The 14,668-nt window shown below is 42.9% G+C and overlaps 1 protein-coding gene and 1 long non-coding RNA gene across 4 annotated transcripts in view; both read left to right on the forward strand.

Annotated features, from left to right (window-relative positions):
* Positions 1–1,961: 1,961 nt before the first annotated feature.
* Positions 1,962–14,668, forward strand: part of LOC308479699 (bombesin receptor-activated protein C6orf89 homolog) — a 28,835-nt gene continuing 16,128 nt past the window's right edge. For 2 of the 3 annotated variants that reach the window (XR_013987793.1, XM_081010490.1), the window contains exons 1-3: positions 1,962–2,281; positions 5,703–5,909; positions 6,574–6,739. Coding sequence is in view for 2 of the 3 variants with exons in the window: in XM_081010490.1 (XP_080866616.1) it covers positions 2,222–2,281; positions 5,703–5,909; positions 6,574–6,739 (433 nt within the window). In the remaining variant the exon portion in view is untranslated. Of the gene's footprint in view, positions 2,282–2,619; positions 2,995–5,702; positions 5,910–6,573; positions 6,740–14,668 lie in introns of those variants that run through there. The other variant, XM_081010491.1, reaches the window with a different exon arrangement.
* LOC308479712 lies at positions 8,774–10,354 on the forward strand. The gene is made up of 2 exons (XR_013987799.1): positions 8,774–9,596; positions 10,066–10,354. It is a non-coding gene; the product is annotated as an uncharacterized lncRNA (long non-coding RNA).

Consider the following 14,668-nt stretch of genomic DNA (forward strand, 5'->3'; position numbering starts at 1 on the left):
CAAAGGGAAATGAATAATAAAGGAATTAAAAGAAATGTGAGGGGGCAGCCTTGGACCCTCCGTTGGGAAAATCCCTGGGATGGATTTTTTTTTTAAAGTCTCCTGGCATGCACCCCCCAACCCTAAGGCCAGGATAAAGATGTTAGGGCAGGGGTAGCAAACGTGGTGCCCTCCAGATGTTGTTAGACTCGAGCTCCCATCAGCCTATTTAACAATCAAGGATAATGTGAGTTAGTCCAACAATATCTGGAGGGCACCACATTGGCAATCCTTGTTAGAGGCTTGAACAGGCCACTAAACTCTTCATCCCCTCCCTGCCAACTCAATCTCTTTTTCTTTTTCCAAACTTTTTCCACTTCAACTAGAGCAAAGGAGTATGCAGTGTGAAACATGCTATCACTTGTGGACTGAAAGAAAACAGAGGAGCTTTAGCATATTGTGTTAACTGGCCTAACAATTCCTGTGTTATCAACTGTTTGATGGTTTAACTGGTTAATTGGGTAATTATTATCACTGTACTTCCCCCCCCCACTGCATTTCATTTCCCTTTGACCTCACTGTTTATAATTCCTCCCACCCCACCCCATCCCATACCTGCAAGTCAAGATAACAATTTAAACTTCCAATAAAATGGACTGTAACCCATGCAAGTGTATGCTATTGTGTTAGTCTTTAAGATGCCACAAGCCCTATGGAAATCTCAAGATTCTGTACAGCACAGAAACATAAGAACAGTCAGTGGCCCATCTTGTCTAGCATCCTGTTCTTATAGTTACCAACTAGATGCCTGTGGCAAACCAGCAAGCAGAATTTGAGCAGAAGAGCACTCATTCGTTGTGTGGCTTCCAGCAACTGGTATTTGAAAACATTGCTGCCGCCCGACCATGAAAGCAGAGCATAGCCATCATGGCTAGTAGCCATTGATGGCTCCATGAATTTGTCTAATTGTCTTTTAAAGCCATCCAGGTTAGTGGCCATCACTTTCTCCTGGGGGAGCAAGTTCCATAGTTTGACTATGCACTGTGTGAAGAAGTACTTGAAACCACAGGTACTTGGGTTTTTATTTTATTTTTAGACGCATACTGTATATATTTCTGCTTACTTAGGGATTCCTAGGAGTATATAGAAATCACTAGCTTCTTTTTGGGTGCCCCAATTTTCCTTGCAAATAGACATGCACTCAAGCACCTAATGGAGGGAATGAGGATGATGGTTCTTAGCTATAGCCTACTTTCCTGAAATGACTGAATGAATGTTGAGGCAATCGCCAGAGAACCTGTTTGAAAATGTCATCTACCAACCCTGCTACACTATGAGCCCAGGGCTGGCGATGAAGACTGCAGTTCCGTGGCTCTTACTACTTGGAAGTAAGACAGCGGACTTAACCTCCACATACAGCGTTTTGCATTAGGTTTGGTCTCACAGAAGCCATCCTGGACGACATTCTTACAACTGTTCAAGAAGACAAGTAGTGCAAACCTATTTGTGTCTGCTCAGAAGTAAGCCCCCCTCCCCCGCCCCATGAATTCAATGTAACTTCCTCCCAGATATCTATCTACCTATCCATCTGGGACGAAGCCCCTTCATTCACACCCTAGACCCGTGCTTCCCAACGTGGGGCACACCCCACACAGGGGGGCAATTTGATTTTTAAGAGGGGCAATTCGAGAATGCGTTATTAACAGTTAATGGACTTTTAGGCTTCCTCCACGTGAACAGGAGTTCACTTTTTGAATAATAAGAATTATATGTCAGAGGAGGGGGTGGGGATAAGGATTTTAGAGATGCTCAGAAAGGGCACGGCAAAAAAAAGGTTGGGAACCACTGCCCTAGACAGAGGATGCCAGTCAGCATCCCGCTGCCAGTCGGTGTGGAGTAAAACGGGCTCGGCGGGTTCTGACTCAGCTGAGTCCGCTTCCTCGGGGCGCAAGCCCCGCTGACCGCCAGGGTGCGGCCTTCCTCACGAGTAAACGCCCACGTGACGGGGCTGCACCGCACAGCCGGAGGGCCGCTGACCACCAACTGGCGACCATGGGCAGTGGCTTCTTGAACCGCGGCGAGCTAGAGCCCCTGTCCGGGGAGGTGGCGCGGCCGTGCAGGCGCCGCCGAGCGAGGCGAAAGTGCTGCGGGGAATCTGCGGCCTCGCTCCCGTTCCGCAGCCCGGAAGCAGGAAGCGCCAGGCCCAGCCCTCCTCCTCGCCTGCACGGGGAGCGTCGCTCCCATGCTCGCTGCGCTCCGCCTCTCCAGTCTGGTGGGAGCCACCCGGGCGGCGGTTCATGGGGTGAGGAGGCGCGTGGGCGAGGGAGGGCCGCTTGCAAGTGAAGGCGGGAGAAGCCTCCGGGTGGGGGTGGGGTCTCTTGGCCGCTTGGTGGGGGTGGGGATGGGGGTCTCGTCGGGAGCCTGGGCATGACAGGGGAGAAGGGCAGCCCCAAAGGCGGGGCGGACTGTCCCAGGCCGGCTGCTCCCTTCGGAGGAGACCGGGGTGTGGGGAACCAAAGGCCTCCATGCTCCTGTCAGTGGCCGGTGCTTTCCTCGCGCCCCACAGCTTGGAATGCCAGTGGCGGTCAGTGGGAGAGAAAAAAAGGGTGTTTTAAGGGGTAGCAGTAAGTTCCATAAATTGTGGTCCAGCTCTCTCTTAAGTGGGTTCTAACATGTACGGTGTTTCCTAATTAGCTAAGTATTTTAGACCCCATGTTTTTCGAAAGCCAAGCCACAGAACGCCTCCATTTGTAATTATTGATAACTCCACGGTAGTTTTTGTTCTATGAATGGTGCCACGGACCCCCTGGGTGGGTTACACGGATTCCCTGGGGTCTGTGGACTAGCAACTGGGAAGAACCACTGCCTAGTAGAAATCTGGAAGTTTGTGTTCAACATAAATAAGCCTGTGCTTTTGTCATTTGTGCATGTCGAGGATCATATTTCTTGCAGCTGGTGTTTACAATCTCACCAGTGTTACATAATCCCTGAAGGCGTATAGGGTTAGAATCTCAGGTATGTTGTTGATTTCATACAGGTGAATGAATGAATGCTAGAATGAGTTCCCGTGTCATTTATGCTGAGTCTTGTGAATGTTGGCAGTTTCATGAGACTTTTACAGTAAGTGATGAGGCTTTACCTCTTCATGCATATGCACATAAAGTAAAACAGGGCTGCGTTATAGATTTGCAAAGTCAACCATGCAGTGTAAATGCCCCATTTCAATTCAGACTCTGGAGTAGTGTCTCTAAGGCTTCAATCCTGTGTTGTTGGGAGGAAGCCAAACAGCGTGCCTTACTTCTGAGTAAACATGCATAGAAGTGTGCTGTTAAAACAAAACTGTTCTAACCATTATGGGGTATTCTTATTTCTGAGTTATCTCTTTAAGTCTGAATTATCCCTTGGCTACAAAAATGTGAGACCAGAACAAATCTGAAGGTCATATTGCCCATCCCTCTCCATTGATGCAGCTCCTTATTCATTTAACAACGGTAGAGGTTAGAACGTGGTACATTAAAGAAGTCGACAGAAAGCAGTGTGTACATCTAGTGACTGAAATCTAGGTGGCTCAAGGGAGCCACAGATGATCTATAGTTTTTCTTTCTTTGCTACAGAGGGCAAGAAAAATCTTAGGTTCTCAAACCAGTCTCACCTGGAGAAAGTTTGTTGCCCAAATCTAGATTCTAACTAGGCCCATTGATGCAATCCTGTAAAAAAGGAAATTGTACTAGATTTAATATCTAGTTGAAAACATATTAACTGATGTATATGATGTATATACTATGTTATGTAAGACAATTATGTGACCATATATTTAAAAAATCACTTTGTAAAGCATTATCTGGAGGCAATTGACTTATAGCATGCCTGGATAGCTCAGGTGATTATAATGCCAAAGTTGCAGGTTCGATCCCTGTATGGGACAACTGCATTGCAGGGGGTTGGACTAGATGATCCTCAGGTTCCCTTCCTACGATTCTATGATTCTATGCCAGTTTCCTCATCTCCAACAAATTCAGAGGTTGATTTGACCCCACCCCCTTGTTCCCGATGTAGATCTTTATTCTCCCATTGTTTCTGATGTAGATCTTCACTATTTCTTCCTTGGGGTGGGACACACACACACCATTTTGTGGTTTGCCTTAGGTGCCAAAATGTATTGGGCTGGCCCTGCTTCTGCACACACTTCCTATTGGGGGGGGGGGAATTGTGCTGAGTGTTTTGTTCCCAGGGCTGGAACACTGAATCCAACACAGGAATTGGGTCTGACTGTGTGTATGAAGATCAGAGCTGCTGGTGCTGCTTGTTTGTTGTGGAGTGTTGGATCTCACAAGGAAGTCAGAATTCTAAAGCACATCTTTTGCTGGGAAAATGCTATAAAAACAATAGTAATACAGCTGTAAACCCGTTGCGTCCTCCTGTTGATACATAGCTCATTTTGGACTCTCTCTCTTTACTTAGAAATTAAGCATTTCTCCTGCCAGTACATGATTGCATAGAGTCATCATACACCAGGATCTTGAGGGGTACTTCAGGAATGGCTTGACCCTCTACATATTTCCTCCTTTCAGTATCTTCTTGTCACATTTTTAGTTGTACATGGATGGGTTGGCCTTGATACTAAATTGTTGAGAGTTTCATAAATAACAGAGTACCCTTGCAGTAAAGAAATCGTGAATGAAAGGTTTGATAACTGAATGGTAGTTTGGTGCTAAAACGGATGTTTAACAAATGCTAAACTATAAGAAGGCTCAAAAGTTTACCTGTAAGTCTGCTTGTGTATGTTGTTCTTGCTCTCCCTTGACCAGAAATAGGTTTTGTGAGTCAGATCCTCATTTGTAAAAAGTGGACCTTTTGTGAAATAGCTTTTGTGCTACCTTGAGAAAATAAAACTTCTTTGTGTATACCATATTTACTCAAGTCTAATACGCCATCAAATCTAACGCACACCTCAATTTTTGCAATGTAATTTGGCCAAAAAGGTGAACATTAGATTCGAGTAAATACGGTGGTTTCTGTCTGTAAATGTATCTAATCCAGCATTCGCTATGGCTTCCCATGTTTTCTTGGAAATTCACAAGCAGGGTGTGAAGGCAACCACTTCCTATTAGGTGGTACTCGTAGTTGTAGGACAAAGAGCCTTGGCCTAGCATGTTTGTAATGCCACAAGATTTTGTGGACTACAGTCCACTTCCTTAGATGTCTATGAAAGCTTTTACCATAATATGTTTGTGTACAGTTGCATCTAACTAAGTCATTGCATGAGGAAAACAGTGAAACAGCTTCCACTGGTTTAATAGAAGTTCCTCTCCTCCTACCCCCAGCTCCATCAGCTCTGAAGGGTTGGAGAACCCCCACGGTAGATGGAGGGGGGGGGGAGGAAGAAAGAGAGAAGTTATATTGCGTGAGTGACATTATTCTACCCGCACAGTGACTTCATCCCTCTCTGTGCCAATTTCTGCAGTTTCAATGTAAACAACGATGATACTTTTATAGTAGTCATTATGCGTTTTACTTAGATGAACAAACTAGCCCTATTTTAGAATGTTTAAAATCAAGGATCTGGGTGGAGTTTAATGAGCTATGTTAATGAGACCTCACAGCCAGCTTTGTAATTTTAACACAAAGAAACCTTGCTTAGATTAGGAATTTGCTGTCCTCTCCTATGATCTTTGAGGCACTGGAATATCTTGTTTCTTAATGTTTTGAATTTTCCTTAATAGGATTTTTCACCAGAGGACATGGAGCTTTCTGCCAGCGAACTCAGCATTTATGATAAACTCTCGGAGACCATTGACTTAGTGAGGCAGACCGGTTATCAGTGTGGTATGTCTGAAAAGGCCATTGAGAAATTCATCAGGCAACTCTTGGAAAAAAATGAGCCCCAAAGGGGACCCCCACGCTACCCTCTTTTGATGGTACTCTATAAGGTAAAGCATTTGTGGATGATCTTGTACTTGTGCATGTCCTTATACAAAGTGGACCACAGTTTGAGGTCAACCTAATGGAGTGAAACCTAACGGCCAGAATATATCAAGCGAGATAAAGGCTTGAATCACTGCAATGCCTTTCGTTACCATGCCTGTTGTCTGGCAGGAATGTTAGAAAGAACTGGCACACAGGGTCAAACTTTTGGTGCCTGGATGCCTGACCTAGTTTTGTTGCTGAAAGTCTGGTTGCATATTTGCATTTTGGCCACTACTGTATTATTAAATGCACAGGAATCACATTATGCTACTGATGTATAGGCAAGAGTATGTACTGAGCGATAATGCACTGCAAGTAACATCCCCTCATTGATAACCATATTCACTAGAGTATTTGAACCTATATTCCTGCAACAGCTTTTGTCAGCAGGCAGTGACACTAAAGCAGGGATGGGGAAGGCCAATGGTTAGGGCTGATGGGAGCTGGAGTCCATCCACATCTGGAGGGCCCCAGGTTCCCCATCCTCGCTCTGTAACTTCATGTTGCAAGCTTTGGTGTCAAAGCGATTTAGCTCAGCAGATCATAACCTACATGATTACCTGAAAGGGACAGTTCTCACTCAAAACAAGTGCCTGTGACTAATCTAATGCTTGTCTTCTCTTGCAGGGCCTGGTTATGCTGGGGTTAGTTTTACTAACTGCGTACTTTATGATCCAGCCACATACGCTTTCGCCACCTGAAACGACGCTCTCCAGAACCCATGCGTGGGGCTCCCTCATTAGTCATATCCGACTGCTGCCTTTACCAATTACCAAGAAGTATATGCTGGAGAGTAAGAAAGTTATTTGCATATTTACTTAACCATAACATATTTGGGGTGTATTGGTGGTAGCACACATGATGATATGCTAAGACAATACATGCTAGGGAAAAATATTCAGTAATGATGCCCCTAGCTTTCATTGCAAAATAATACTGCTTTTTACAGGGAGCAAAATGAGAACTACTACCAAGGTCTATATGAGGGCTGCCTGCAGTAATCACTAATTAACTCATCGACATGCTCAAAGGCTTTGTTTTTGTGTTTACAACAAAGCTTAGTAAATTGCCTCCAGTGGGCATGTTCTGAGACATTTCACTCTGCAGCATGGCAACCTGCTAGCATTTTTTTTTAATGTTCTAAAACTGGTTCCAAACCAGTCACAAATGAGGATAGGCAGAGCCTAACGTTGTGAAGGAAAGTTTAGAAAGCACAGGGATGTTTGCTTATTGTTGGGAGAGCGGTTTAGTTTTGGATTTTTTGAGAGTGAAAACAAACCAGTTACCATTGGCCCCTTATTTCGTACTTTATGAAATTAGCGCAGCATTGCACGTACACACAGATTGTACAAGATACTGTGTTGCAAAAGGGAGGTTCTGGGAAGCCAAATCGGACAAGGTGAGGTTTTTCCTCTGCTGCTGTTAAGTCTCCTCCTAGCATGAGCAGCTTGCCCCAGAGTGGAGTTTTCAGCTTTTTGTCTTTCCTGGATGGCCTCTGGCTGCACAACTAACAGGTGCCGCTTTTCCTGGCATGCTTTACTTATCACACAGCTTTACATTTTTTGGAGGGCTGCCAGGAACAAAAGTACTTTGGTAAATTTGTCCGCAGTTTAAACTGGACTCAGAAGGCTTGTATTCATTTTTTTAGCAGTTGCATCAGACTTTCACCCTTTACTGCCTCTCAGGATGCAGAGATCCTGGCTTTACACCACCTATATCAAGCACATATCCACAAATGATATCACCAGTTATCATTTTTTGTTATTCTAATACATTTAAAAACGTTAAAATCTTTAAGAATTGCTGTATGTTTTCCCACTTGGCTAAATATTTAAATCACACATTTAGTTGCTTGTGGAGTATTTCAACAATGTCCATGCTTATAGGAAGAGCCTGATCAGGATGCTGCTAATGGTAAAGTGACCATTAACTCTGGTATTACCTGTAAAAACGGCTTGCAACATAATTCTGAGTCTTTCCACTAGTGCCCTAAAACATTCAAGGCAGCATTTGTACAGGATTACTCTGTGCTTAAGGTGGTGCTTTGAGTTCTGCATGGAACTTTGGTTCAAAGTTCAGTACCGGTAAATCTGATTTCAGCAGGTAGGCTATGAAAGGTAGTGGTGCAAATCTCTTCTGTTTATTTTTTTGCGGTAGTGATTGAAATGTACACGTCAGGAAATGTAGCAATCTCTGTCTTTGTCAACAGAAATGAGGAAGCCCCTCCAAGGAAACTTGAAATGAGACTAGTGTTTTGTAGCTGAACTTTAGTATTCAGCTGCTGCAGGAAGGTTTCAGAGCAGTTAACTCTGAGATAATAAACCACCAAGACTTTGCATAAACCGGACACGGGTGCGGGCAGAACTGTCTAAATTGCAGCTAGCTGAAAGATCATCACAACTGTGCTGCCTTCTCAGGCAGATTTGTTTAAAAACCTTATCATGTCTACATGTGTTGCTTTTTTTTGTTTTGTTAGCACTCAGTTGAAGGAAATTTTATTTCTGGGAATGCTTGGCACACAAATGGTTGTTTTCCCTTTGTGACAGTTGAGAATAAACAAGGGGTGGGTAAGGCAGAAGATAGATTGGAATGTATTACTACTACTACTACTACTACTACAACTACTACTATTTATTACCTGCCCTTCAACCTAGGGTCCCAGAGTGGCTTGCAATTAAAATATAACATTAATATTAAAACACAGTATCACACAACATTAAAAACCAGTTTAAAATGGGTAGTTTTCTAGCTGATTGGCAGTGGATTAACAAAGACTATCTCCAAAATTATTTATTTTTAGCCATAGCAATAACAAAACAATCCCTTCAACTAAATTAGCTTGTTGAAATAAGGAAAGGTTACCAGAAACGAATTTCTGTGTGTGAAAGGATCATGAGCAGAGATCAGTACTGGTATTGAAACCAATTCCTCAGCTCAGAATGTATATGTTGGCAAAAACCCATTCCTGCAGAAATAAACAAAACCACATCCAATTTTTGTAATAGGTCCCCAAATCTTTTGAAGATGATTTTCTGAAATCTCACACTCCATTTAAAAATGGTGTGTGTGTGTTTAACCTTTTCCCCTCCAATCATGTCTCCTTCAAAATCATACGGTCCAACTGCTTCTACCTTTGCATAGATTGGGATGCATATTTGCAAGACTAAACAAGCATCTGGAATCCCTTGGGTGGGGAGTTTTGACTGAAAAAAGGCCTAGCAGGGAAAGGGCTAAGCGCTCCCTATGCTGCTCCTGTGTTTGAAATTGTAGCCTCCCAATAGTACTTTTCATCAAACTAACATAGAACATTGGTGTTTAGATACACACAATTTATATGTGATGTGCAGTCTGCCACTCTCAAGTTTTAATCCTGGGCATAATCACTTCTAGGTAAGCTCTGATTTTGTACAATGAGACTTATACCCTAATAGGCATGCATAGGATTACAGACTGAATTGTTTCATGACTATTCTTACATGTACATAAGAGAGAGGATCCTTTTTTTGCTTAGATTTTCATACTGGGCTTCTATATGTTAAAGCAATGACTTTTCTAGCTCCCAATTATAATAGCTTATCTGATACTATTTGCATTCTGTCAAAAGCAAATTGAAGGAATGCCATGGAGCCCTGCCACCTCATTCTATTACCGTATTTTTTGCCCTATAGGACGCACTTTTCCCCCTCCAAAAATGAAGGGGAAATGTGTGTGCGTCCTATGGGGCGAATGCAGGCTTTCGCTGAAGCCTGGAGAGCGAGAGGGGTGGTGCGCACCGACCCCTCTCGCTCTCCAGGCTTCAGGAAGCTATCCGCAAGCCTTGGGAGCCCGCGGGAGTTCCCGCTGGGCTCCCACGGCTTGCGGAGAGCTGCCTGCATCCCGAAGCCTGGGCGCGCTGAGCAGTCGCGCCTGGGCTTCAGGTAGCTCTCTGCAAGCCGTGGGAGGGCTCCCACGGCTTGCGGAGAACAGTCGCGCCTGTTCTGGGGGCTGGGGAAGCTCGGGCTTCCCCCGCCCCAGCCCCGCGCCTGTGGGGGAAATAATTTTTTTCCCCTTTATTCCCCCCCAAAAAACTAGGTGCGCCCTATGGGCCGGTGCGCCCTATGGGGCGAAAAATACGGTAAGTATCTCAAGGCCTCAAAGGAAGATGAGGGCTTTAAGTGTAGTACAGTGGTACCTCGGGTTAAGTACTTAATTCATTTCGGAGGCCCGTTCTTAACCTGAAACTGTTCTTAACCTGAGCTACCACTTTAGCTAATGGGGCCTCCTGCTGCCGCTGCACCGCCACCACATGATCTCTGTTCTCATCCTGAAGCAAAGTTCTTAACCCGAGGTACTATTTCTGGGTTAGCAGAGTCTGTAACCTGAAGCATATGTAACCTGAAGCGTATGTAACCCGAGGTACCACTGTAGTTGGATGGGTCTCCTGACATATTTTTAAAGGAAAGACTGATGGACTGTGTAGTCGCAGCTGTTTACTGCTCTCTGATTCTTTCTAGCTTGGTAACTGTCATAGTTTCAGGAATCCTACATTCTGCAAAATCTCCCATCTTAAATTTAGCTCACTGCCGTGCCCTTGCATTAGTTGGTTGATTAGGTCCAGCCTTGTAAGTCACTTTCTGCAACTCTTAAGCTGGGAAATGATAAAAGGGAGTAAAGGCTGCTGCCATATCAATGTGTGTTTCATAATGTACAATGCAAAGAGCAAATGTAACTAAGCAGCTTTGGTGGGATGGAGAAGAATCCTGCTTAGAGGCTGACTCAAGCTAGATGTCAAGCATCTTTGAAGAGCTGCTGTTTATATTTTCTGTTGTAATATCACATCAGTACATAATGAAAATGATTAGACATTAAAGGAATTGCTTTGGTAGCTTGAATTAGCTGGCAAATGAAAAGAGGAGGGAGCTCTTTGAAGAGAATCGCTCTTGTTTGCGAAGGCTGTTGACAGCGATGGAAAACTTCTTCATCACTGTTGCAGTGCCCTGAAAGAGGAAAATGTAGTGGGCACTTTATATTTCCTTTGCCTGGACTGATATGGTCACTGGAACTCAACATTCTAGAAACCCTTTCTCCCCCACTTCCAAGAGACTAGATCTATCCTTCAATCACAGATTTAAATAATGAACTATATAATAATGTACTGGGTGAAACCCAAGATACGCAGGGCTATTTGGAGACATGATTACTCTTAGCGCTAGGATGTGGTCCAGTGGGAAGCCCTCCATTTGTTCTTGGCACAGAAAAGTATCTTTAAAATGATGGTAGTATGGAGCTAGGCCAACATTCATTTGTCCCACATTTCTAAATTCCTTTGACATACCAAATCCAAGACTAGAAATGATTATGTTCTTTGCCAGGCATTTCTGCTTCTCTGAAATTGTTTGTAAAAACAGGTCAGACTCTTGGGCTCAGTTTTGGCTGTTTGCAGAGGTGCATGATGTAAAGTGGTGGGCGAAATTCCAGCAGGTCACTTTTAAGCTGGCATATGAGCCACAACTGCCTTGTTAGCAATGAACTGCAACTGAGGTCTGAAATGATATGATTGGAAGAAGCATTGAGGAGTCTTTCTACATTTCAGAACCCTTGAGCACTACCCCCAAGCCGTAAATTATGAACAAGGGTGCGGTTAGCAAAAATGGTTCATTTGGGAAGATTTTCAGCAACAATATCTATCTTTTTGGCTCTCTAGCTTAGCGTGAGACATGCTTGACTTCCATCCAACATTCAGGGCCCTCTCAGGCTAAATCATGTCTTGGATAATTTCAGTTGAGTCTGCTATAGAGCATGCACAAAGATTTCCTTTGCAGATTAGTGTTCTTTCCCACCAGAAAATACTGATGCCTCTAGAATGTTGTCCATTAACGTCAGCCCAGCTGCAGCATCCTTACACCATTATGAACTGAACTGTAACTGATGCCCCAGGGCTCTGAATCTCATTGTAAACATCTCATTTTATTATAATCTGAGGCCTAATAACAGGCACATGTGTTGGTACACATTTTTAAAGGTCCAGGCTGGCTTTGTACAGATGGGTGGTGCAAGTTCTTTTTAAACAATGACTTTATCTTGGCTATTCAGTAGTTGAACTGTTTGTTTGACATTTCTTATAGCAAACCAGCTCCATGTTATTTTGGGAACCTGGAAAGTAGAAAACTCTTTTGCATTTTTTTGCATTTAGGGTAGCATATTATATATATATATATATATATATGTATATATATATCTGGCCACAAAAGATGGGTTTGTTGTGGGGGTGAATGTTGGGGTTCACGCAGTGGCAAATAAGGTTTGCCATTCAAAGCTTAGTGTTGAGCCATTCTAAGAGAGTTAGCTATTTTTAAAAAAAATTCTTGAGCACTGCATTGTGTAAGTTGTTAAATTATTCTTTCAAATTCACTAGACGTGCAGAATTGGGTATTTTAATGTACTGCTATTTGAAAACCTGTTTCCAAGTCTTAGATGTAGAAACTAGCTATGAAAACGTTTGCTTATATTTCTTGGTAACCCAAAGCAATTGAAAGAGGTACTAACGTGATTTCCCAGGGGATCAAGGAATGGGGCTTCTATTCCATCACCATTCCTACTACTGTCTCTCCCACAGCAAAGAACTGTGCAGGATACTCTTGTCTTATCCTCTTTGCATTCTTTTCTTTGAAAACATTGGGATTGAGGGGAGGCCAAAGAAAGTGCAGATTTAGGAGATGGAGTAAATGAAATAAGTAGTAATTCATTTATTTTGGACAAAATGTGGATATTTGAATGTGAGTGCACATAGTCCTGGTGGTAATTCCACCTTGGTGGTGTTCAGCTTTGCAAAGTTGTGAAGAAGCAGTTTCTTCCTTGCTTCAGGATTGGTATGCTTATTATGTAAAACATGGTAGAGTGATGTGTCCCCTTCTTTCTCCCTCTCTCCATGCATTCACCGAGCATGTGCATTTCATAAAAATTCAGTTTTGACATCTGGTTTCCACTGAACCATGTCTGTTGTTCCAGCTGGGGTAATCTGAGGATGACAACACTAGAACTCTTGTGGCTTGAAATTTGAGGTTTTTTTTAATTGTGCATTTCTTTTTAATTAAATTCTAATGTTTGAGTTTTTTTGTTCATGCTGAAGCCCAGTTTCCAAGTTTTTATCTCCAATCTTAAATGCTAAAACATCCCCCACAAAAAATGAAAGTTATGATTTTGAAGTCACTGTTGAATACACAGCACAAGACGCTTTGAATCCTTGCCATAAAATTGACTTTGATAATTAATGGCTATAACACTTAATATCCCTGTAAGGTGCTCATAACAGGAGCACCTTTCAGCTCTTTCTGCTGAGTCATGATATGCCATGATATTCTTAGAACCTCTGGTGACAGATAGAAATAAGAGAGGAGGATGACAGATGAGGTCTCCCCCTTTCAGCTATACTGTGACTGTGGCTAAGCTAGAAACTGGGAGGTGGGGGACAGACCTGTATCAGTTCAGTGCTTCAAAGCGCAATCCGCTATTAATTGGAGGTTAAGTACAATTAAGCCTACTCCAAGAGAAGTGTGCATAGGATTGTTTTCTTAATCTCCCCAGTCTTTTACTCTCAAATGTGAAGGACTCGTACTATCCAGGTATCTGCAAGCTAGTTTTGGTGACTTTCAGATGCAAAATTGAGTCTTGCTATGTTTTTTTTTTTTAATGTCTAAATGAAGTCAGAGCTTGTGCTGCTACTTTTAAGTGAATCAAAATAATGGTTTGCTTTCCTTGACTAAATCTATTTTTAGTTTTATTCCAATATACATATTTCTTCTTAAAGAAAAAAACAAGTCTGTTGCAATGAGTAGCTTTATATTTTACCGCCACTGTTTCTCTCTTTCCTTGTGGAGTGCTAAGTTGTAAGACAGAGCAGCAATAGCAATGAGGTTAGCAATTGTGAGTATTGTATGGCCATGTTTTGAGATTGAGGATGTCTGCTAAGCAGGGAAAAATAATTTCTGCTTGGAGTAATGTTGGCTGCTGCAGAGCATAGTACAACTGATGGGGTTTTTTTTGGCTAGCGCAGGTTATCCATGGTTTATGCTTTAAAGGATCTCAGCATCATTTTGAACATGTGCACCTGCATAAATCCAAAGGAGGCAGCCACATTGCCTGTAGTGATCTCATCTGTTAATGGAGAACTTTACTCGTCCTGAATCAAATAAATAATTTGGCACAGGATAGCCCAGTACAGGCATGACACTTCTACCTAGTCATGCCAAGAAATGGTGCAGCCTGTTACCAAAGCTATGCAGGGCGGATGCATGTTACAGATTTTGCGGGTTGGATAATCAAAGTGTGAGCCAACCCTTGGAGACCATGTGGCGTTGCTGAGCTTACTCAGCGCCTGATGTGCAAAAACGTTCTAAACGTGATGTTACTTGAGTTTATTTGTAGTATGATTTAGCCTATATGGCATGAAAGATATTTTTTTTTTAAAAATGAATGTATGATATCAGTGTAACCACACACGCTATTCACCTAAGATTTATGGACCAAATGTCCAGTTCTAGTTTGTCTGTCCAGTTTCTGTATCATTCTGGGGAAAGTTCTTCACATGCTTGAGGATCAAAAGGCCAACTTTAGGTACATGCCAGAGGATTTTTTGAACATTTTGAAACATAGCCACTTTTACTGTATCTCAAACTGCTTTTGAAACTCTCTTTAAATTTCGAAAGCAATTTGGCATGTACCACGGGGCGCTGTTATTTGCGTA

This window comes from Podarcis pityusensis, assembly GCF_964106645.2.
Source record: "Podarcis pityusensis genome assembly, chromosome: 6".
Lineage (NCBI taxonomy): Eukaryota > Metazoa > Chordata > Lepidosauria > Squamata > Lacertidae > Podarcis > Podarcis pityusensis.